Below are 22,701 nucleotides of genomic sequence, written 5' to 3' on the forward strand. Positions count from 1 at the left end.
CTGGCTGGGTGTCTGGGGGTTGGGATCCCTAGGGCTGGGGGAGAGCAGGGGCTAAGATCTGGGGGGAGCATCTGGGGTGCTGAAGCAGTGGGGATCCTGGATGCCTGCAGCTGAGCTGGGCGTGAGAAGTGATCCTGAGGCGGGGCGGGGTCGCCGCCGTGCGCCGCTCCCTGCGCAGCCTCCGCCCCCGTCGCTATGGAAACAGCAGCGGCGGCGCCAGGCTCACTCGCGCCTCGCCCGCCTCGGTCTCTGCTGCTTCAGGAGCGGGTGGGGTGGGCTGAGTCCCACCGCCACTGCCGTCACCACCGCCTGGGAGAAGCCGAGAGCGGAGTCGGCGCGGGTCCCGGAGAGCGCGGCTGCCAGGGTGAGGGGAAAGGCAGGGCGGTGGGCGAAGGAGCCCGGGGACGCCGAGAACAAAGACCGCGAGCGGGGCGCGGGGAAGGATCCCTGCCGCGCCCCAGGGCTGCGCGGCTGCACCTGTTGTGCTGCTGGTCAGCTCGGGGCTCCGGCTCCGCTCAGCTCCCCCACCTGTGCGAGCTGGGTCCCCGCGTGGGATGTCTGCTGGCGGGCGTGGGCGTTGCCTGGAGACCGAGACCGGAGAGGGGGGACGGGCAAGGTGGGTGGAGGGGGTGATGTGGGAAGGCACAGCCTCATTCCCGCGCCCAGGGCCGACTTCTTGTCCGCAGGACTCGCGGGAATGTGAGCCATGAGCACGACCTGGACGCTGTCCCCGGAGCCGCTGCCGCCGTCGACGGGGCCGCCGGCGGGCGTGGGCCTGGATGCTGAGCAGCGCACCGTGTTCGCCTTCGTGCTCTGCCTGCTCGTGGTGCTGGTGCTGCTGATGGTGCGCTGCGTGCGCATCCTGCTCGACCCCTACAGCCGCATGCCCGCCTCGTCCTGGACCGACCATAAGGAGGCGCTCGAGCGTGGCCAATTCGACTACGCGCTGGTCTGAGCCAGGCACCCTCGGGTGGCCCTCTGTCGGGTCACTGTTCCGGGCCCACCCGTCATCGGCCTGGTCGCGCTCGGGATTCCACCCCAGAGCCCATCCAAAAAAGGAGTGCATGAGAAGTCCAGCCCCCCCCTCCACCCCCCCCACACCTTCCATACTCTTAGGCCTCTCCCATCATCCCTCCTGGGCAAGCCCGAGCCCCACTTGGTGCCTTTATCCTTCCTGTCCTCGCCCCCAAACTCACTGACCGCCCAGCGTGTAGATGGCTCTGCTGTCGTCCAGCCTCCAGCATAAATGGTATGTGCGTTCCTGGATGCAGGGACTCCTCTGTATCCCCCCTCCCATGTCTGGCCATCCCACCACTCCATCACCCCCTCCCGCGTGTTGAACCCCTCCTTGGGCTCCTGGACCCAGAGTAGAATATGCCCAGTGCAGCCTGCCCTGAGACCGAGCCCGAAGAGCAACAATGGCTGTCTGGCAGGATGTTTGGCACCTTCCATGGTGGCAAAGGCCCCCAGACTCACCCCTACCCCCACCCAGGCCTGTTAGTAATCAGCACACCCCTCCCAGTCACCATCTTCATATGCCAGTCACTGGCAATACTGACACCTACCCCTGATCCCTCCTGCCACACCCCACACCATCTCCCTGCCCCCATGCCCTCCTCATGCCTTCTTACTCTTCATGTCTCTGAGTAAATGGTAATAATAAAAGCTATTACTGAGCGCTTACGTGAGCCAAGCAGGAAGTCGAGTTAGCATTCCTGCCCAGTGCTGCAGACACTCAGACCCACACTTGAGGGACTGGTGTGTTACCACCTCAATACCCCTGGCTCTAGGCACAGCCAAGACACCCTCCTCTTTCCCTTGACTTAGGGAGACTCTGGGGAATGGACTTAGTTGAGTGGGCTGTGAGGATGGGGTGCCCTCAACCAGCCCTACAAGACCTGGCATGGCCTCCTGCTGCGATAACTACATCTTCAGCTCCAGATCCCTCCGACGTTGGTCTCCTTCCCGACATCATCACGTGCCGTTGGGAACCCATGGGTCTGGTGTGTGTGTGTGTGTGTGTGTGTGTGTGTGTGTGGTGGAGTCCTGATCATGGAGTGGGCTGACTCCACAACCCACCTGGGAAGTGTGCTGTGCGTTCCGGGAGAGCGTGTGCACTGTGTGGGGAGAAGTGGGGGTTTCTATAAAAGGAAGGCTGAGTGAATGCAGACTCTGGGAAAATTTCGGGCTCTCAGTGGACTAGTTAGGCTTGGGGGAATGCCACTCCATGGAAGGACGCTGGTTCCTGTTCTGCCCTCCCCTGAACCCACACCCTTGGAGGCTGTAGAGGAAACCCAAAAGCACCTCTAGGAATTTGGGGCCCTTGTCAACAGGTAGACTCCAACTCCCTACTCTACCCAGCTCTGCTCCTCCTCCCCTTGCTTCCCCAAAGCTACCTCAGAGGACCCTCTCTCTAACATGCAACATGGGACAGCCGACCCCTAACCCAGGCCCCTCAGCCTTGGACAACATCGGAGTTTAGTAGGTAGAGCGTCAGCCTGCGGACTCAAGGGTCCCAGGTTAGATTCCAGTCAATGGCATGTACCTTGGTTGCGGGCACATCCCTTGGTTGCAGGGTATGCAGGAGGCAGCCGATCAATGAATCTCTCTCATTGATGTTTCTAATTATTCCTCTCCTTCCTCTCTGTAGAAAATGAGTAATATATATATATATATATATATATATATATATATATATATATATATATATATATATATTTTATTTTTTTTTTTTTTTTTTTTTTAAGTTTAATAAGGGCCCTACCTGGTTTGGTTCAGTAGACAAAGAGCGTTGGCGTGTGGACTGAAGGATCCTGGGTTCCATTCTGGTCAAGGACACATGCATGGTTGTAGGATTGATCCCCAGTAGTGGGTATGCAGGAGGCAGCCGATCATTCTCTCATATTTTTTTATTATTGATTTAGAAGGAATGGGATAGAAACATCGAGAGAGAAACATCATCGATCAGCTACCTCCTGAATACCCCCTACTGGAGATCAAGCCCACAACCCGTGCATGGGCCCTGATGAGGAACTGAACAGGTGACCTCTGGGTTCCTGGGTCAGTGCTCAACCACTTAGCCACACCGGCCCTGCTGAGGCCCAGCAATTTATTTTATTGAAGTATTACATATGTGTCCTTATCCCCCTATTGGCCCCACCTCACTCCCGTTCATGCCCTCATCCCCCTGGTGTCTATGTCCACTGGTTATGCTTATGTTGTTTTTATCTTTCTTCCCTCTCAGAAATCAATAAAAATGTATATATATAAAGTTTATAAGGGAACTTATGGACAGAAGTGGCTCACACCAGCAGCGGGGGGAGGTGTGATATAGATAGCCAAGTGGCAACAGACCCACTTGTGTATGCATGAACATTCCTTCCAGGTGATACGGGCCCACCCCTTCTGGGGTGAACTGGTGGTCCTAGTGACTGTCCAGTTAAGTACAAAGATTCATTTTGCCTAACACACTCTCTCTCTGCTGGTGCTGCTCCCCCCTCCCCCGCCACTCAGAAAACCTTCTCCCAACACCTTTCAAGCTAAAGCTTGCCTTGACCTCTACATAATCACCAAGGGTCCCCTCATAGCCAAACTGAGGTCACTCCTGGCAGTGGTAGCATTTGGTGATTGCACCCTCCTCCTTGGCATGCCCCTCAGTCCCCTGGACCCTAAGCTCTCCTACTTCCAACATCTCCCTCTGTACTATGAGTCATCACTGCCACTTTTGTTGTTGTTAATTCTCACCGGAGGATATTTTATCCATCGACTTTTAGAGAGAGTGGAAGGGAGGAAGGGAGAGAGACATTAATTGGTTGTCTCCTGCATGCGCCCCAACCAGGGCCTGGGATCGAATCTGCAACCCAGGTATGCACTCTTGACCAGAAATCAAACCCGTGACTCTTCGATGCATGGGTCAACTCTATAAACACAGAACACCAGCCAGGGCTCTGTCACCTTTAAGTCACAGAAAAAAGAGTGAGACAATTTTTCTTGATAGCTCAGTTGGTTAGAGTGTCATTCCAATATGCCGAGATTTCGGTTTCAATCTCCAGTCAGGGCACATACAAGAATCAACCAATGAATGCATAAATAAGTGGAACAACAAACTGATGTTTCTCTCCCTGTCTAAAATTATCTTTAAAAAAAGAGACAGATTAACAACTTTATTCAGTTATAGGGCAAAAGCAACAGGATGCAGGAAAGGAGGGGGCAGTATGTGATGATGGTTTTATCCCAGCCACCTGGCTGCCCCCACTTAAGATCTGTGGCTGAACTCCTACACGAACTGGACTTCCGTGGCCGAGACCCCTGTGTATGGAACGTCCTGAAGGCCACTTGGCACTGCACACCGAGTGAGGGACTTCCCACCAGGACCAGGTTCTCGTGAAGATGCAGTGCCAGCCCAAGCAGTGCTGAAGGCCAGGAGCCACAGATGTCTGGTGTGTGCTCGATCTGCTGGGACCCTCACTTTGCAGGGGTAGCTACCTGGCCCAGAAGCTCCAGGGGCATCAGAAATGGGTTCAGGGGGCAAACCCCAGCTACTTGCCAGGCAGATCTCGGTTTGCTGGGCCTGACATTCTCAGGGGCCTGGGGGTTGGCCTGACTGGACTCCTCTTGCCCCCTAGAGCCAGTCCCACAAACCTCAGCTTCTGGTCCCAGGTTCCCACTGCCGGGGTCAGACTGGGGGGCCATCAGGTGTAGGTATGTATCCATCATATGCTCAACCAGGGCTGCACAGGGCAGGTGAGACAGCTCCTCAGGAAGTGACATGAGCAGGTCAAGGACCACGGCTGACTCTGGTGGTGGATGGCGAGGAGAAGGGTAAGAGAAGGTCAGGACTTGTTGCCTGAACCCCACCACCAGAGCCCCCTCCCCCATCCTCACCGGCTGGGGAAAGCTCAGGGCCTTGGTAGCTGTGGGAGACTGATGACAGGTACTTGTAGATCTTTTCAAAGTCCACTTCGAGGTCTCCCTCAGCAGAGGGGCCAACAGGTGCTTCAGGGGTGGGGCCACCAGCCCCAGGGCTCGGGTTCTCTCGTCTGCTGGGGGTGTTAAGGGGCAGCAGTTTTCCACGCGCCTGCGTAGGCTTGGACGGCTTGGAGTACAGGAGGCTGACGGGCTCCACAGCCATGATGGTGAGCGCCTGGCAGGCAGACAGATCAGGAAGGAAAAGCAGAAGTCCAGTCAGCCCCTGCCCTGCTAACTGCTGAGGCTTCCACCTCCACCTGCTCACAGAAGATGACCTCAAAGGAGGGGTACTGAGGCTCAAGGTGTAAGGGCCCAGGTCACAGATCCATACCTTTCTTAGGCTCTTGTGTCTGACCCTGACCCTAAGGACACCCTCACCTCCCTGGGGGACGGTTGTACCTGTGAGAAAGCCACGGTCAGAGCTTCCTCCAGGGGGCCTGTTATCTTCTTAGCCAGGTCCATCCACACCTGGGTCGGGCAACCAGAAAATACATGGTCAGCCTAGGGATCAACTCTCAGGATTCCCCGCTTCCTGAGGATCCTCTGACCAAGTTATCCTCCCAACTCCCACCCATCTTCCAGAGAGCCTTGCCCGGCCTCACCTCGATGGGAGCTGGGGGTGGATGCCTTTGACCCTTTAGGCCACCTGGATGCACCTTCTGAATGGCTTCCCGGGCCACACGGTTCTTGAGCTGCTGGAGGAAATCCCGAATCTGGGAAGAGAAAGGAGACCAAATGGGCTTTCTACAACCCAGGGCTCGGGGTGAGGGCCAAAGCCCAACGTTAAGGGTCACAGAGACTCTGCCCAGGGTCTGGGGTCCAGGACCAGGTGACCTCATAAAAATGTAAGGTCCAGGCCTATCGGGCACCTCCCTGCAGCTATCCTATTCACCTCCTTCACCTCCCTTTCGTCCACTGCACCCCATTCCTGATTCTCATTTCAACCGCATTCCCGCCTAGCGCCGCTGCACCGTACGCCACGTCCACCCAGTCTGGGTCTCCATTCAGTCTTCCTCGCAGTGCGCCCCGCCCCGCGCCCGGCCTCACGCAGGCCCCGCCCACGCCCCGCCCCAAGCCTCGCGTATGCCCCGCCCCGACCCCCGCCCCGCGCAAGTCACGCCCACGCCACGCCCCCAGCCTCACGCATGCCCCGCTCACGCCCGGCCGCTCAGCCAAGCTCACCCCGGCCCCAGCCTCGCGTCGTCCCGCCCAGGCCGCGCCCCGCCACTCGTCCTCCTCCCGGTGTCCCCCCCACACCCCTCCCGGCACACATCTCAGGTCCGCGTCCAGCCTCGCTCCCCCCGGGACCCCGTCACCTCGGCCTCGCTCCGGCCCGGCAGCTCCCCGGCCAGCTCGGCGGCGTCTGGCTCCGGCTGGCCCCGCCGCGCCTGCAGTAGCCGGAGCAGCTGCCGCTTCTCGAGGGCGCTCCAGCCGGCGGCGCCGGCCACCTCGCCCCGATAGCGCGCCGGGGCCGCTCGGCGCCGCGGGGGAGGCTTCATGCCGGCGACGGCGGAGTTGGCGGGCCAGGCCGCGCCCCTGGAGGCGGGGCTACGGCGGCTGCCGGGGCCCAAAGCGCCGCGGAAGCGGACGCCGACGGGGGCGTGGCTCTGGGTTGCCAGGTGGAGGGAGCGGCGTGGCTGGGAAACGAGCGAGGCTGGCAGGCTAGCATCCCAACGGGTGGCGAACATGGTCTTCCCCCACCCCACACCCCGTCCCCATCTTATCTCATTTGTACTCTGGCGCCCACTGAGATCGCGTGCCCTCTCGCCATGTCTGGACTGAGTCTTGTGGAACCAGCTGCCTGCCCTGTCGTAGCCAAGAGCCTGGGCTGTGGGGTCGCCAGCTCCGGGGACCTTGAGCAAGTGATTGAGCTGCACCCGGCCTCAGTTTCCTCATCTGCACAATGGAACTAGCCGTTTCGCACTTGTCAGTGCCCAGGGGCGCTCGAAGCTCGGGCAGGAAGGATGTAGGGGGCTCTAGGCTAGAGGGGAGAGGGGGCTGGAGCAGAGGCCGGAGGTCCAGGTCCTAGCGAGGGCAGGGCCCGGCGGTGCAAGTGGAGACGGAGGAGGCTGGATTTGGGAAGATGGGAAGGTCTAAAGAGGCAGGCGGTCCGGTGCTGGGGTGGAGGAAGAAAGCGGGTTTAAAACAACCTGGGGGGAGGGGTGGTCTGGTGCCCTTTCTGTTTGGGACAAAACGCCCCCGGGTCTCCCCTGACCCGCTATGGGTGTATGAGCCCGCCCCCAAGCTCTAACTCTCCAGGCCGGGCCTCTTCCAGCCCACAACCCCCGTCTGACGCCCAGCCTCCGCTTCCCGCTCGGCACCCCAACCCTGCGCCCAAGCAGACCTCAGAACGGTGTGCCAGACCAGGTGTTTATTTTGAGTCCAGGCGGGAGGAGGGAGGAGGCGGGGTGCAGGGATCGCCGTGCCCTGGGGTCCGAGGTGGAAGGCTGCGGTCCAGACTGGTGCGTCTGCTCCAACATAAGCCAGGCGGGTGCGTCCCTGGGCTCTGCTGGGGCGCGCCATCCTTGAAGGGGCGATGTAGGCCACCTCACACACACACACAGACACTCACACACACACACACACACAGACACTCACACACACACTCACACAGACACACTCACAGACACAAACACACACACAGACACACACACACACAGAGACACAAACACACACAAACACACTCACACACACAGACACAAACACACACACTCTCACACACACACACACACTCACATACACACACACAGAGACACAAACACACACACACACAGAGACACAAACACACACACACACACTCAAACACACACACACAGACACAAACACACTCACACACACACAGAGAGACAAACACACACACACACACTCAAACACACACACACACACAGACACAAACACCCACACTCTCACACACACACACACACATTCACACACACACACTCACACATACTCTTTCACACACACACTCACATACACATTCACATACACACAAACTCACAGACACCCACACACACACTCACAAACACACACACAAAGTCACATACACAGACACACACACAGACACACTCACATACACACACACACACACACACACACACTTACCTGCCTTACTGGGGTCTTCTGGGCTGGGGGTCGCTAGGCGAGGCTCTCGGGGGTGGGCTGGGAGGTGGGGGCGCTGGGGGTGAGAGGCAGGCTCCGGAGCAGGAGGGGCAGCTGAACGCTGGCCCAGTGCAGGGGCGCCCCCTGGGGGCTGCTACGGGCATAACGGAGGCAGGTCTAAGGATGGTCAGGCCCCGCAAGCTGGGCCCGCAGTGACCCACGGCCCCCAAGCACTGGGAGTTCCGGGGGGACGGGAGATGTGAGCGGGCCACGCGTGGTACCTGAATGCGCGCACGCGAGGCCGAGCCCGGCGACCAGCGCGGCGCCCAACAGGAAGGCGGCCGCCACCAGCGCCGCCAGCGGGGCGGGCTCCAGGGCCCCCGGGGCCGGCGCAGGAGGCTGGGGGCGGACGGCTCTGCCGGGCGCGCCCTTGGGTGGCCCTGTGGGGAGCACCACGCGGAGACTAGGCCCAGGCCCCCGAAGCCCTCCCCCCCGTGTTCCTGTCCCGGGACCCTGCGGAGGGCTCGCTCACTGAGGGGCGGCCGCGGCACCGTGACCACGATGGGCTGCGTCAGGGTGTGCAGGTGGGGGCCCAGGCTCCCGCCGCCGCCGGCGCACCCCTCCTCCTGAGGCAGACACTGCTGGGGGTGGGGGAGACAGAAGGGGCAGGATGTGAGGGCCCGGGGCCCAGGAGCTCCTCCCCAGGGCTCCTGAGAGAGCTGTGTCCCACCACTAGATCCCTGTGAATCCGACCCCGTGGGGGTCCCCGAGCCCAGCCCGTTAGATATCCAAGCAGCTGGCCGCACAGCCCCCAAGACTCCAAATGTCAGCCCACGAAGTCACAGTACCCGGCTCTGAGCATCTAACGGTTAACACAAGGCCCGCGGGCCAAATCCGTCCCGCCAGGCCTTGCAATGTGGCCCGCACCGCGCTGTCATCACTGCACTCCGCTGCGTTTCCATCACAATGACAGTTTATGACTGTTCAGTAAACCATTTGGCCCGCGATTTAGGCTGGATTTTAGATTTTGGCCCCTTCTCTGATTGAGTTCGACACCCCTAATCTAACCTGTGGACTCCAACTTTAGGCGCCCAGAGATCTGGCCCCTGAGTGGCTTTCTTTATCCAACCACCCGCCTTGGCGGGACCTCAGAGGCCCGCCCAAGGGGTCCTGGTGCTCTGGCCGGGAAGGAATTCAGTGCCTACACCACGTTCACTGAGGAACCCTGAGCGGAGCCCCTGTGCCGGCCTGGGAGAGACCCAGTACCTCCCCCAGCTCCCAGGGACCCGTGCCCCAGGCTCCAAAGCGTCCTGACCCCAAGATTCCCCACTGAGAGGCTCCTCTCCAAATGCTGGAGGTGCTCCTGCCTGCCCCACCCGGCCTCAGGAGCAGACCCCAGTCCTGCCCGCCCCACACCGGCCTCGGGAGCAGACACCCTGCCGGCCCGCCACCGGCCACGGGAGCAGACCCCCCCCACCCCACCCCCGTCCTGCCCGCCCCACACCGGCCCCGGGAGCAGACCCCGGTCCTGCCCACCCCCCACCGGCCCGGGAGCAGACCCCCCCCCCGTCCTGCCCGCCCCACACCGGCCCCGGGAGCAGACCCCCCCGTCCTGCCCGCCCCACACCGGCCCCGGGAGCAGACCCCCCGTCCGCCCGCCCCACACCGGCCTCCGGAGCAGACCCTCGTCCTGCCCGCCCCACACCGGCCCCGGGAGCAGACCCCCGTCCTGCCCGCCCCACACCGGCCCCGGGAGCAGACCCCCCCTCCTGCCCGCCCCACACCGGCCCCGGGGGAGCAGACCCCCGTCCTGCCCGCACACCGGAGGCTGGGGCGGCGGCGTCGGAGGCGCGGGAGCGCGGCGGGCTCCCCGCAGGCGGCAGCGGCTCAGCTGGCAGTGCAGGAACTGCACGGAGGCGTTGAAGACCGGGTGCAGGCGGAAGCTGAAGCGGGCGGCCCCCGGGCGTGGCGGCGGGAAGGTGACGGAGGAGTTGGCGGGGCAGCCCCCTCGCAGGAGCGCCAGGGTGGGTCCCGGGGCCGGGCGTGAGGAGGGCGTCACCCAGCAGCGGTGCAGGGCCAGGCTCCAGCGCGGCGAGGACCGGGCCAGGGCCGCCTGGGGGTGGAGTGTGCCCTCAGGACACAGCCGCGCCCGCCGCCCGCCGCCCCGGTCCGCCCGCACCTGCCCGCCGCCCGCCGCCCCCCGTCCGCCCGCACCTGCCCGCCGCCCGCCGCACCCCCGTCCGCCCGCACCTGCCCGCCGCCCGCCGCCCCCCGTCCGCCCGCACCTGCACGAACACGCGGCTGTCCGCGGGCACCTCGAGCGGCCCCGCGCGGCGCCGGAACGCGTCCTGGGCGTCCGCCAGCTCTAGGTGGAAAAGGGGTCGGCGCAGCCGCGGACCGGGCGCCCCTGGGAAGGGGGGCGCTGGCGGGGCAGAAAGAGGGCACAGAGGAGTGCGGGCTGCCCCCTGGGCCCTCAAGCAAAGGATTCTATCTCCCAGCCTCCCCTGGAAGGTGTAGCGCGGGGAGTTCACTCACGCTGGGCGCCTCCTCCAGCGCAGGCGGGACACCAGCTGTGATGTAGTCCCGGGGACCCATGGGCATCGCAGCCCAGCAGTGAGGCTGTGCTCCAAGCTGTGCGCCCCTGGGAGAGGCTCCCTCCCTGGACTCCGATTTCCTTCCCCACAGGGAGCCAGGGGAGTCCAGGCTGGGAAGGGGCCGAGGAGCCCGGAGCCGCAGCAGGGCCAGGGGTGGGGCCCCACCCTTCTCTTTCTGAGGGGAGCGGGTGCTGTCATCAAAGCAATGGGAAGGGAAAGGGGTGCCTCCCACAGCCCTTCGGCACAGCCCAAGCCTGGCCAGGCCACCAGGCTCTCCTTGTGTCCAGATGCCTCCCTCTCAGGCCGAGGGCATCGCAGTGAAGGGAGAGGCCCAGGAACGCCCACGGGGTCTTCTCATCAGTGAGGACATGCACATGCAGTGCACACGTCTGCTTCATGATGGCCCCACACACATCCCCTAAAAGTATCTGCACGGACCCCTCCCCCCACAGTACTTGGCCTCACGTGGCTGCTGGGAACTTTGAAGTTAGGGATCCCAGAGAACCTGGAAATGGGGGGCAGAGGTGGACCCCACTGCCCACCCTCCCATTCCCCAAGGCAAGGCAGATGGGAGGTTCAGAAAGGTGGCACAGGAATGGGAGCGCGAAGGCGCACGTACTGCCCAATCCCTACATACCAGGCGGCCCGCTGGGCACGGTGGGCACCCCTGGGAGCAGGGCCAGCAGCAGGACCGCGGCGCCCAGCATGCTGGACTGGCCGTGGGAAGCGTGTGGGGGCCAGAGGCAGCGGCGCCAGTGCAGGCAGGTAAGCAGGTGTCCCTGTCCTTGGCTGGGCAGCCACTCCGGGAAGCGAAGAGCGGGGGTGGCAGACAGCGGCTGACACCAGAGCCCTCTCCCAAGGCCAGCCAGGGATTAAGAGCTCTTTTCCAGCAGCACCTCTGGCTACTGGGGGGTGGGTGTCTCTCCATACTGCCTGCTTGATGTTGGGCAAATCACTACCAAGACCACCCTCCCAGCCACAGCCCTGCCTCAGTTTCCCTTTTGATGCAGAGACCTTATCCACCAGAATTCACCACTTCCCAGTCCTTACAGACCCTTCCCACATCTCAGGCCATATCACACCACAGACTCAGTGGAAGAAAAGGGAGAGGTTTTATTCTCAAGCATCTAAGGATTTACAAACGAGGGTGTTTCATTTTAAAAAGGGAAGGGGCAATACTGGCGGCCTGAGAAGGGGTCATGGGCTGGTGGGCTGGGCCACGTCACCCCAGGCTCCTGCCTGCCCGCTCAGCCCCCTGCCTGTTCCAGAAGGACGGCTGGTGACTGGAGATGGAGGGGAAGCAGGGGAGGGTGGGGAGGGGGAGGAGAGGCTCCCCTAGGCCTCCCACTTAATTAACACTGAAGGGGAGGGACAGGCAGACACACACTCATAAACAAAATTAAGTTAAATAAAATAAACCGGCAGCCGGCATCTGACCTTTGCTGGCCCTGGAACCAGCCATTTGACCTTCTGGTTATGGGCAAAAGCCCCCTTGGCTGGGACCCCGGAGGGTGGAGCCAGGCCTGTTGCCCACCTACCTCTGCCCTGCCCCATCCAGTCACAAGGGGGATTTGGGCAAGAAAGATGGCCACCCCAGCCCCCCGGGGAGCAGAGAGAAGACAAGGAGTACTGTTTAAACATGCGACCTTTGTGACTATAAGAGTAACAGAGTCCATAGGATAGTGAGAGTTACAGTGACGCCTATGCTGAGTCTACGTTGCTCCGGCTACATCCAGGGAGCTCATCACCTTTGGCGTTGGCTGGTTGTGTGTTTGTCCACTTATTTGCATGCATCACCAACAAAAAAGGAACACCCCCCTCTTCCTGCTCTGACTGCTGCTGAGGGGGGCGGGGGGAAGAGGGGCCCCATGGCCTATCCTCAAGGTGGGCTGGGGACTGGCCAACTCTGGGGGGTTGAGGGGTGCTCAGGGGCACTGTGAGGGCATGACTGCCTTTACACCCCAGCCCGAGGCCTGCCCCACTCTGTCCCTGTCACACATCCTCAAACCCCCACATCCATTCCCTATACACTCAATCCCTGCCTCCCTGGGCCTTGTGACCCCACTACTGCCATTCACGCCCTTCTCCTCCGCACCAGCATTTACTGCCTCCCACATGCCCCACACCCACCTTCCCTGAAGGCCACCCTGTGTGGCCACAGCCCCTGGGCTCCCTCCTCACAGCCTGAGGTCCTCAACTCACCCCACGCTGTGGCCAGTCCCCAGCCTAACGGAGGGGCCCCCGCCCCAGCACCCACTTTTGGGACTAGTCTCTCCAGAACAGGCTGACAAGGCACAGTGGCCCAGGCCCTGACCTGGCTCCAGCCCCCCAATGCCCACAGGAGTTGGGGGCGATTCCACAGCAGCTAAACATGACTTTGGTAACAGTTTCTGAAGGTACTGACAAACCCCATGAGAACAAGCTCTTCTTCCTCCCCATCCCCCAAACACCCCACCAAGTACAATAAAATACAATAAATTCCAAAAAGGACCCCCTGAGATCAAAGAGAGAAAAAGAGAGAGAGCGAGCAAGAGAGCGCGCAAGCGCCAGAGCCCCCAGTCTGGGTCAGCTGCAGTCATAATGCCCAGCCTGCCTTCCTGGGACGAGGATGCCAGCCAGAGGACTCACTGCTCGCCACAGCCCTAAGCGGACCGAGGAGTCCTGCTGTGGGTAACGGAGCCTGGGCTTGGGCCAGGAGAGAGGCAGATACAGGAAGGGAGACAGGGAAAATCAGAGAGGCATCAGGGAGGTGACAGAGGCAGACAGAGACAGGGAGCATGTGTACCACGAAGGTGGAGGGACAGCATGGGAGTATGCAAGAAGGGTGACTCTCTCCTGGCCCCTGGTGGCCACCCCAGCTCAGGGGTTACGAATGAATAAATAGCGAGTCCGCTCATGGCCTGCTGCTGTCTTCCGTTCACAGTGTCTGTTGGGGGGACTTGTACAGCCGGCTGACCCCAGGCCTGGAAGGGCTAGGGCCTGGTGGGCCCATCTGTCCGTGGCTGCTGGGTAGGGAGTCGGGGTCGGGTTGGCATCCCCTACTTTGTGTCCTCAGCCCTCGGCGGCCATCCAGTTCCCAGGTCTCCCTTGGCGGGCAGCTGGGTGGCTGGGTAGGGAAGAGGGGACCTGTGGCCACTTCTCCGGCCCCTCCCCCCAGTGGGGCTGGCCACCGCCACGCAGCTACCTGAAGAAGGGCAGGTGGTGTTGGCTTAGGACTCCACTAGTCCTTGGTGACTCGGTCTTCGCCATGACATCCTTGAACCAGGACGCCACGTCCACCTCCAGCGTCTCGTAACGCTTAATGAAGCTGTGTTCCTGCGGGGCCCGAGGGGGAGCTTAGAGCAAGGGCAGCTGCTGGCCTCACCCAGGCCCTGGGTGTCCAGATGAGCAGGCGGTGGGGAGGGGGGGAGGGGCCTCAGGTACTCACAAGTAGCTTATTATACTTTGGTCTCTTCCTGTGATCTTTAGTAAGGCTGGGGAGAGAAGGGAGGAAAGGGAAGTGAGAGCCTGGAGGGGCGCAGCCGGTCCACCTGCTGAGCCAGGGGTCTGCAAAGCCTGTGGGGGGGAGGAGCTACTGCATCTGCCCTGCCCCGTGTCACCCACTGGGACACCGCAGAGGACCCGGGGCCTGAACGTTGTAAGGTGCCAGTAGGAGGGTTTCCCTGAGGGAGAATCCAATGTGACCGCCCTGCCTGCATAATTCTGCTAGTTGGTGCAGGATGCTCACAGCTCTCCCCCTCTGCTTGTTTGAGGTGAAGCCCCAGGCCACCAGCCAAATGCCCTGGGGCCAGCTGGCACCTCAGGCCAAGTCCAAACCCAAGTCATGGCTCCCAAAGCTTTGGTTCCTGCCTGCAGCCCTGCCCCGAGCCCCTTCTGACCAACCCCCATGAGGGCAGGCTTTCCATCCTCCCACCCCAAACCTCCCTGGCTGCTTGGAGCTTGGGGCCACACCTGATCTGCCCCCCTCCTGGAAGGCCCGGGCAGAGCTCCTCACCAGTCTTTGACGAATGACTGAAAGTCCCCCGAGAAGCCCATGTGACTGGGCAGGAGCGGGGGCTCCTCCTGCAGGACCTTGGTGAGGACCTCGAAGTCCGTCTTACAGTTCTTGTAGGGAAACTGTCCCGTCGCCAGTTCCACCTGAGAAGACATGGGCTGGATTGGTCGAAAACAGACTCCCTCGCTGCTGTCCTCCCAGAAACAGCTCACCCAGCTCAGGAGGGGGGGCCCCCACTCACCAGAGAGATGCCCAGGCTCCACACGTCAGCCCGGATGTCGTAGTCTGGCTTTGTGGGGTCCGGGGGGTCAATGCGCTCAGGCTGCAGGGAAGAGGTGGGGAAGGGAAGAGGAGGCAGGGAAAGGGGGAATGGACCCTGTGGCTGGAGCGGGTGCACTGCCCAGGCCGCCCGGGCCCCCACTTACTGCCATGTAGGCAGCGCAGCCAGCGCTCCGTGTTTTGGCTTTGGAGTCGACCAGGCGGCCGCTGATGCCGAAGTCGCAGAGCTTGATCTGGCCCCGCTCGTCCAGCAGGATGTTGGAGGGCTTGACGTCCCGGTGGATCACACCGTGCTTCTCCTTCAGGTAGTAGAGCGCCTTCACAATCTGCGAGGGGAGAGGGGCACTGTGACTGGCAGGGGGGAGACGGGCCCGGGCCTCCTGCCCCGGCCTGGCCACTCACCGCTACCGTCATCTTGCCCAGGATCCGCTCGGGGATGGGGCCCTGCATCCGCTTCTTCAGCTTCTCAGCACAGGTGCCCATGAGCTCCATGGCAATGAAGACATCCGTCTGCAAGGGCAGCAGGCAAGGCTTGGGGGCGGCCATACCCTCTTGCCCACCCCCATCAGGGGAAGACAACAGGGGCTGGGGGGGCACACTCTCTGGCAAGAGACTCAGGGAGCGCAGAAGAGCAGGGCCGGGCAGCCAGGCTCACGTTGGTGATGAAGGTCCCGAAGCACTGCACGATGTAGGGGCAGTCGTGACTCTTGAGGACCACGTCCAGGTCCATGAGGATCCGCTTGTTCTCCTCCTTGTTCCCGGAGCGTCGCATTTGCTGCACAGATGGCAGGGGGAGGGGAGGAGGCCCTCAGCACCAGAGCCGAGAGGCGTGGGACTCACCTGGGCGGGCGGGTGCTCACCTTGACGGCGATAATGTGGCCTGTCTTCCGGAAGCGCATCTTCCAGACCTGGCCGCAAGTGCCACTGCCCATCTCCCCCAGGTTCTCCAGGTCGTTGATTTCTGCCTGGTAGCGCTGGTGAAGAGGATCAGGACTGAGGGTCTGCCCAGCTTCTGCCCTATCACGTAGACCTGCCCCACTGTGTCTGCCCCCACCGCCCGGGGGCCGGGGGGAGGGTGGTACCTGGCCCCCGATAGTCAGGTAGCCTGTCTGCTTCATGATCTCCTGCAGCTTCTGGTCAATCTCGATACTGGAGGAACAGGGTGAGGGTGTGAGTGGAGGGGGGTCCTGACCAACCTGAGACCACCCCAGCTCCCAACACACAGGGGTTCCCCCATCCTCCCCCACCTCCTCCCTGGGCTAGCCCAGCAGCCCTCTCCCAGCTGACCACCCAAAGGTCAGTGGCCCGTTCTGAAGGCTCACCTCTCCATGCTTCGGGGTATGAACAAGGTGGACGGGAGCCCCAGCATGTGACGGGGCCGGGCAGGGGGCGTGGGCTGCTGCGGGGAGCTCTCGGAAGACGGGGAACGGCTACCGCCATCGTTGGCCAGTGGGAGCTGGAGAGCTGGGGTGAGAGGCAGGGGCATGGAGGGGGTTGGCACGCGGCTCGCCCCACCTCCAATGCTGGCATCTGGGGGCTCAGACCTTGATTTTCCCCTCCCAGGATCCTCAGATAGACTAGCACAGCCACCTGCCTGCTGGGTGGGAGGAGCTGGCGCCTCACCCTTGGGACCACTCAGGGTACCTCTCCTTCCAGGAGTGGGCTGGCTGGGAATGGTGGTCCCCAGAGACCAACGGTTCATCCCCAAATCAATGCTGACAAAAAAATGAGTCCTGGAGGCTGATGGCATCCCTCTGACAGGCGTCCTCCCTGGCATGTCTCTTTCCTCCCCACGCCTGCCCAGGGCCAGCGCCCATGCTCAGGACCATGCTCAGGATTGCCAGCCAGGATCAGCCTGCGCTCTGGTCCTGTGGGCTGCAATGAACTTGGCTAACAAAATGAGGCAGACCCCCCTGGGAAGACAGTGGGCAAGGGACCCAGGGTTCCCCCACCCCATGTTCCGTTCCATAGTAAGGGAAGGCCACCCTCTGGCCAGCAGGCTCATCTGTGAGCCTCCCAGCCTGGCTTGCACAGCTGAGGCCAACAGGGACAGTGGCAGGGACAGGACCCCAGCTGGGCCTGTGTCCTGCTGATGAGGGGTTCCGGCTGGCACAGCCCCTATAGGACTGGTGGGATTTGGAGCGGGTGGTAGGCCAGGCAGGGTTTGGTTCTTTCCAGCAGCCTGCATGCAGATGGCTCTGAACATGCTGCAGGCAGGCAGGCAGCGGGCAGGCAGCGGGCAGCCCAGGACAGGCAGGCAGCGTTAGGGAATGGGAGAGCAGGAGACAGACAGACGGGAGCCAAGACCGGAGCCCAGCTACCCAACAGTTGGGGTGCTGCAGAGACAGGCCAGAGAGGGGCCCGGACAGGAGAGTAGGTTCCCTGAGGGGGTGGGACCCTCCCCTAGCTGGGTTGGCACCAGGTTGGAGGAGCAGAGGCTGTTGTGGCCCCCGGAGGAGACACACAATCCTCCATCGAATCCTCATACCTGAGAGGCCCTGGCACTCTGGAAGGGGCTTGGGAGGGCACTGGCTACAAGCACCCTCCCAGGTTCACCTTCCCATGGGGCCTGCTTCCAGCTGCTGTCCCTCCTCTCTCCACACCTCCTACTGCAGCCCACTTGTTCTTCCCACAGTCTGTGAGCATCTAGTAACACGGCCCAGTGACCAATGGGTATGTCTGAGTTGCTGGTGGCCAAGCACTTTCCTTGCCCTGTTGACCCAGGACCCTGATGTGAGGGAGCCAGAGTGAGGGAACAAGTATGTGACCCTGGCCTGCAGGGTGCAGGTCCCGCTAGGGCCTGGCAGGAATGAAGACAGAGTTCTGGGGACTCCAGAGACAGAGTCAAGCCCAGAACCCTCGGCTCCCATGTCCCCCAACCCACCCAGCTCTGTAGCATCCCTATTTAGGTCGTAAGCCTTCCCTCCCTGGCTCAACAACCCCGCTGTGCACTCCCCCTGCACACGGAACCTCCTGAGACAGTGTCCGGTTCGCACCCCGGAGAAGTGCCTGGATCCTTTTCCTGCGCTGCACGGCCAGCTCCCTGCAGGGAGGACCACATCTCTGCCCTCTCCACATGTCTGGTGCCCCGTGGGTCCCCTCCCTCACACAGGCCACTGGGCCTTAGAGCTGCCCAGGAAGGGCTGCCAGGAAACAGGCCTCCACCAGCCCTGCAACCTGAAGCACAGTGGGATCTGGAATGGTGGTGGGAGGAGGAGACACATAAAATCCCAGAGTGGTCAGTGAGCTCTGAGGTGGTGATGGGCCACGAGGCAGTCAGGAGGACAGAGGGAGATCATGAAGGTGAATGAGAGAGAGAAAGAGAGAGAGAGAGAGAGAGAGGAAAGAGAGAGAAAGAGGGAGAGGGGGGGAGGTGAATGAATTAGAGAGAGTAAGAGAACATGGGGCATGCAGCTGTCAGAAATCATAGATGTACCAGGCTGTCAGCCAGACTGTCAGCGCCTGTACACACACACACACACACACACACACACACACACACACAGGGGGGTATGGCACAAACCCACACAAACATGCAGCCAGGCAGACAATGCAACAGAGCCTCCAACACCATCTTACACACACACACACACACACACACACACACACACACGAGGTGGTACACATACAACTGCCCAACCTAGTGCCACTTACCCACAAGGGCCAACAGGACCAGGCCTCCAGCCTGGTCTCTCACACACACACACACACACACACACACACACACGCACACTGGGCCTGTGCTAATCACATCCATTCCCAGACCCACTGGCACCTACCCTCAGGCCTTGACAGGGCCGTTCTGCTACCTCCATTCAGCTGCTCCCTCACCTCCCACAAGACTTTGCTTCCAGAAGAAATCATTTTACGGTCTCCCCGAGTGACAGGCAGTTGGAACCAGGCACAAGACACCAAAAATAATGGACAGCCCAGCACCAAGGTATAACCTGAGGCTCTGCATAAATTTTCACTGAGTAATAGAAGTGGTTTTATTTATCATCATGGATCCAGGAACAGAGAAATCCTCCATGACACGGTAGGGCTTGTCATCTATAATCCTGTGCTGATTCATTTTCTGGTCATTTTTTTTAAAAAAAAACACAATAGTTTATTGATTTTTAGAGACAGAGGGAGAGGGAGAGAGAAACATCTATGTGAGAGCACGACATCCATCAGCTGCCTCCTGCATGCGCCCTACCCGGGATGCAGTCCACACTCAGGCATGTGCCCTTGACCAAGAATGGAACCAGCAACCTTCTGGTGCATGAGATGATGCCCAACCAATTGAGCCGCACCCGCCGGGGCGAGCATGTTTTGAACTTTACTACAGGTGTTTTTTAAATTGTTAAAAAAAAATCCTGCCTTTTCCAGAGGCTTTTCCAGACCACCCTGCTGCGGAGCCCTCATCCCGACTCCACTCCGCCTTTCCTCCAAGGCTCACAGCTTCCTCCTGCCTCCCTAAGGGTCTGCGCACTGTTCGTGCTCCACCCCATCTCCAGTGGAGCATCAGCTGCACAAGGAGAGGCACTCGTCCATTTTATTAACTCTGTGCCCTGGGGCCTAGACATAGCTCTCGGGGCCAAAGCATGTTCCCCGAACTGTTGAAGTGGATACCCAGGCTCAGCTGGCCCACTGGTCCCACTTTCTCTCCTTTTCACTGACACACACACATTTGCACACACCCATGACTCCCTCACAAGTGATATACTTGTCAGTGAGGGAGCCCAGTTCCTCCCCCAGGGAGAAAGGGAAGGGGAAGGGGGGTGAGAGAACAGAGGAAGAGGTGGAATGGGCCTGATGTGGATCACATGGAGGGAGAAAGACTGAGAATGAGAGAGCTCAAGGAGGTATGTACTAGTTTGTGCACCAGTACTAGCACGGACACATACACACATGTACTCACACACACACTCACACACACACACACACACACTCACACACACACACACACACACACACACACTCACACACACACACACACTCACACACACACACACACACTCACACACACACACACACTCACACACACACACACACACACACTCACACACACACACACACACACACACACACACACACTCACACACACACACTCACACACACACACACACTCACACACACACACACACACACACTCACACACACACACACACACACACACACACACGGCATAGGGGGTGAGGGATGGGATTCTGCAGCTGGGGCAGCAGTTACGTCAATGGTGCAGATGCCCAAGCAGCGATGATGAAAAGGCTGGTACCTGCTCGTTGGCACGGGGCAGGAGCAGGGCTTAGAGTGATCACAATAACTGGATGGGGAGAAGGAAGAAAAAAAAACACAACACGACAATAAATCACAGCAGAAACAACCGATTTGTCCAAAAGAAAAGAAATCAAATCATAATGAGGAGGAGGGGGAGGTGCAAGGCACCAAACTGCAGAGATGGGTAGAAACTGACAGATGGGCGGACTGGAAGGATGGGATGGAGCTGACACAGACACAGATGCCTAGAGTGGGGCTCTCAAGGGCCTGCCCGCCTTGGGCCTCACTGTGCCTCATTCTGCAACTGGACAGCCACCCCATAAGGCTCCTCAGGTCCCATACCCAACTCTGCCTTGTTCATGCTGGGGGATCAGGGGTGGGAGGGACCGTGCAGCACTGCAGAGCCCAGCGTGGACCTCCAGTCCTTGCTGGGCTTCCTGCCCCAGGTCACCAGTGTCTAATGTCAGCATCGCCGCTTCGAAGCTTTCTCTGGGCCCCCCGGAGACCCTCTCATGGAGGAACCCAAGCTGACCCAGAAGGGAGGGGTGGGGAGTGGGCCCTACACAGGGACTGGGGTGGGTTTCAGGCTGTGAAGGTCAGGCTGGGTGAGTAGCGGGTAGTTGGGAGTACTGAGATATAGGGTGTCTTCCTCCTCCTGCCAGGATGATGCCATGGGAGCTACTTAAGCTACAAGGGTCATATCAGAGAGGACATTAAAGAAGGCCTTTGTGGGAGAGGGAAATCTGATGCCCTCCAGCTGCGAGAGGACTTGAGGAGGGGTTCTGTGGGACACAAGACTAAATGTAATCATGGTGATTCCGGGGCAGGTGGGGGTATTGGAGGGACAACTCTTGATTCCAGGTGACAAGATGCCAGGAAGGTACACACGGAGATGGTGGAATCAAAAGAGACATATGTGAGTGCTGAGATGCATAATGATGAGACAGAAACATTGATGTTATTGATGCATTTTGGGCTCAATGACTTCTTCCCCACACACCCATAGGGTTAGGGTTAGGGTTAGGGTTAGGGTCGGTATGGGTGTGTGGGGAAGAAGTCATTGAGCCCAAATGACAAAGTCCTCAGACTGGAGGCTGGGTGTGCATTTTTGAGGAGCTAGACACAGTCACCGAGATGGTGGTAGTGAAACCGGCCAGAAGAGTATGCAGGGGCCTGGTGTGTGTGGATAGTGGCAGGGGGCTGCTGAGCAATGACAGTCCAACTGGGGAGGAGTACCCAAGTCACAGGGAGGGAGGGGGAGAATCATCAGGTCAGAGGGGAAAGGGGGGTTATATGTGGTCAGGTGACCTCAGGTGTCCCCAGGCCAGGTGTGAGTGGATCACCCCTTGAAGCCGATGACAAGGACCCAGGAGTGGAGGGGGGTTAGGGTTCTCTTAACAGTCACTGCGATGGAGGGAGTGGAACCATCTGGTCAAAAGGGATGAGTGCGAGTTTGCTGGGGGACCTGGATGCAGTCACAGTCGCATGGGGTGGAGGAAGCACGGCTCACAGTAGGTGGCGGAGGCTCCGCAGGTCACGGTGATGGGGGCAGGTCATCAGGTGGGGTAACATCACCTGGAGCCGGGTCACTAGCCTCTCAGGCCCCAGAAAGGTGCATTCCCCCAGGTGGGAGGTCCGTCCGGGAGCCCGCCAGCCCCTAGGCGCGGGGTCACCGTGACCCTCTCCACGCGAGCAGACAGCTGGGGGGAGCGGCGAGGAGAAGCGAGCGCGCTCCGGAAGGGGAGGCGGGGCCTGGGGACGTGGGCGGGGCCTCCCGCCGAGCGCGCCCCGCCCCCGCCCGCCCCCTCCCCCACGCCGCCGTGCTTACTGGGCCTGGGCCGCTGGGGGCTGATATCCAGGTTGAGGTCGATCCTCCGACGGGCCTCGCGGTTCTCCTGCTTCAGTTTCGCTTCCAGGCGGGACAACTTCTGCTCCAGGGAGGACGCCGCCATCTTCCCCGCCGCCGCCGCCGCCGCCGCGCACCGCCGGCCGCCCGGCCGCCCGTCAGCCCGGCAGACAAACACCGCACTGCGCCTGCGCCTGGTGACCCCGCCGAGCCGCCGTCCCGGCCCGCTCAGCGCATGCCCGCGGCCCCGCGTGCGGAGCTCCGCGCGTGCGTGCGGCGCCCCAGCCGGAGCGAGGACGCCACCTAGAGCCCGAGGCTGGCAGCGTGCGAGCCTCCCGCCGAGGAGCTCTGGTGCGAGTTCCCGGGCGCTCTGGGGAGCCGCGCTGCACGGAAGCCACATCCCGCGTTCTGCACGGCGATGCCTGGGCAGGGCGGGTGGAGGAGCGACGCGGGAGCCAACACCGGGGAGACGAGGGCTGCGGTGTAGGCTCTGGCTATGGCGTTGTCGCGAGTGGTCACCGCGGCTGTGTCCTTAAGTCTTGGCCGTTTCTGGCTGGGCCGTTTCTGACACCCATGCCCTCTCAGAACTCCTCTCTCACCTCGGACAGATTTCAGGATGATCCGTTATGCATAATTGCTGCCTCCTCATAATTAGGCAG

The 22,701-nt window shown here is 60.9% G+C and overlaps 4 protein-coding genes across 9 annotated transcripts; 1 reads left to right on the top strand and 3 right to left on the bottom strand.

The window, feature by feature from the left end:
* Window positions 1–1,683, top strand: CTXN1 (cortexin 1). Of its 2 annotated transcripts, none has more exons than XM_045585939.1 (2): window positions 1–364; window positions 667–1,683. In XM_045585939.1, exon 2 carries the CDS (start codon window positions 707–709, stop codon window positions 953–955), a length of 249 nt encoding a protein of 82 aa, XP_045441895.1. In that variant the 5' UTR covers window positions 1–364; window positions 667–706; the 3' UTR covers window positions 956–1,683. The 2 variants fall into 2 exon arrangements, with proteins under 2 accessions (XP_045441895.1, XP_036306195.1); XM_036450302.2 differs by having other exon boundaries at window positions 26–364; window positions 687–1,683.
* Window positions 1,684–4,148: 2,465 nt separating this feature from the next.
* Window positions 4,149–6,527, bottom strand: SNAPC2 (small nuclear RNA activating complex polypeptide 2). Of its 2 annotated transcripts, XM_036450299.2 has the most exons (5): window positions 6,285–6,524; window positions 5,571–5,681; window positions 5,368–5,436; window positions 4,885–5,143; window positions 4,149–4,796 (listed from the first exon to the last, which is right to left on the bottom strand). In XM_036450299.2, the coding sequence occupies exons 1-5, from the start codon at window positions 6,465–6,467 to the stop codon at window positions 4,465–4,467; spliced, it is 954 nt and encodes a 317-aa protein (XP_036306192.1). In that variant the 5' UTR covers window positions 6,468–6,524; the 3' UTR covers window positions 4,149–4,464. The 2 variants fall into 2 exon arrangements, with proteins under 2 accessions (XP_036306192.1, XP_036306193.1); XM_036450300.2 differs by lacking the exon at window positions 5,368–5,436 and having other exon boundaries at window positions 6,285–6,527.
* A 226-nt stretch (window positions 6,528–6,753) lies between these two features.
* TGFBR3L (transforming growth factor beta receptor 3 like) lies at window positions 6,754–11,368 on the bottom strand. The gene is made up of 7 exons (XM_045585790.1): window positions 11,299–11,368; window positions 10,353–10,489; window positions 9,890–10,180; window positions 8,600–8,705; window positions 8,349–8,507; window positions 8,071–8,221; window positions 6,754–7,084 (listed from the first exon to the last, which is right to left on the bottom strand). Exons 1-6 carry the CDS (start codon window positions 11,366–11,368, stop codon window positions 8,076–8,078), a joined length of 909 nt encoding a protein of 302 aa, XP_045441746.1. The 3' UTR covers window positions 6,754–7,084; window positions 8,071–8,075.
* Window positions 11,369–11,754: 386 nt separating this feature from the next.
* MAP2K7 (mitogen-activated protein kinase kinase 7) lies at window positions 11,755–22,261 on the bottom strand. Of its 4 annotated transcripts, XM_036450291.2 has the most exons (13): window positions 22,025–22,260; window positions 20,195–20,242; window positions 16,257–16,398; window positions 16,017–16,083; window positions 15,795–15,908; window positions 15,590–15,709; window positions 15,337–15,444; window positions 15,081–15,260; window positions 14,897–14,977; window positions 14,656–14,798; window positions 14,089–14,134; window positions 13,846–13,976; window positions 11,755–13,767 (listed from the first exon to the last, which is right to left on the bottom strand). In XM_036450291.2, exons 1-13 carry the CDS (start codon window positions 22,146–22,148, stop codon window positions 13,713–13,715), a joined length of 1,359 nt encoding a protein of 452 aa, XP_036306184.1. In that variant the 5' UTR covers window positions 22,149–22,260; the 3' UTR covers window positions 11,755–13,712. The 4 variants fall into 4 exon arrangements, with proteins under 4 accessions (XP_036306184.1, XP_036306185.1, XP_036306186.1 ...); XM_036450292.2 differs by having other exon boundaries at window positions 11,755–13,976; window positions 22,025–22,259; XM_036450293.2 differs by lacking the exon at window positions 20,195–20,242 and having other exon boundaries at window positions 11,755–13,976; window positions 22,025–22,258.
* Between the last annotated feature and the right edge of the window lie 440 nt (window positions 22,262–22,701).

Source organism: Pipistrellus kuhlii, unplaced genomic scaffold (assembly GCF_014108245.1).
Source record: "Pipistrellus kuhlii isolate mPipKuh1 unplaced genomic scaffold, mPipKuh1.p scaffold_m20_p_21, whole genome shotgun sequence".
Lineage (NCBI taxonomy): Eukaryota > Metazoa > Chordata > Mammalia > Chiroptera > Vespertilionidae > Pipistrellus > Pipistrellus kuhlii.

Coding starts and splice junctions, on each gene's coding strand:
- CTXN1 (XM_045585939.1), top strand. CDS start 707: ATGAGCACGACCTGGACGCTGTCCCCGGAGCCGCTGCCGCCGTCGACG.
- TGFBR3L (XM_045585790.1), bottom strand. CDS start 11,368: ATGCTGGGCGCCGCGGTCCTGCTGCTGGCCCTGCTCCCAGGGGTGCCC. Junction 10,181..10,352: donor ACAGCCGCGTGTTCGTGCAG/GTGCGGGCGGAC, acceptor CTCCACCCCCAG/GCGGCCCTGGCCCGGTCCTC. Junction 8,222..8,348: donor CCTCGCGTGCGCGCATTCAG/GTACCACGCGTG, acceptor TTATGCCCGTAG/CAGCCCCCAGGGGGCGCCCC.
- MAP2K7 (XM_036450290.2), bottom strand. CDS start 22,148: ATGGCGGCGTCCTCCCTGGAGCAGAAGTTGTCCCGCCTGGAAGCGAAA. Junction 16,084..16,256: donor ATACCCCGAAGCATGGAGAG/GTGAGCCTTCAG, acceptor CTGTTCCTCCAG/TATCGAGATTGACCAGAAGC. Junction 14,135..14,655: donor CAGTCATTCGTCAAAGACTG/GTGAGGAGCTCT, acceptor TTCTCTCCCCAG/CCTTACTAAAGATCACAGGA.
- SNAPC2 (XM_036450299.2), bottom strand. CDS start 6,467: ATGAAGCCTCCCCCGCGGCGCCGAGCGGCCCCGGCGCGCTATCGGGGC. Junction 5,437..5,570: donor CACCCCCAGCTCCCATCGAG/GTGAGGCCGGGC, acceptor TGCCCGACCCAG/GTGTGGATGGACCTGGCTAA. Junction 4,797..4,884: donor CCCTGAGCTTTCCCCAGCCG/GTGAGGATGGGG, acceptor ATCCACCACCAG/AGTCAGCCGTGGTCCTTGAC.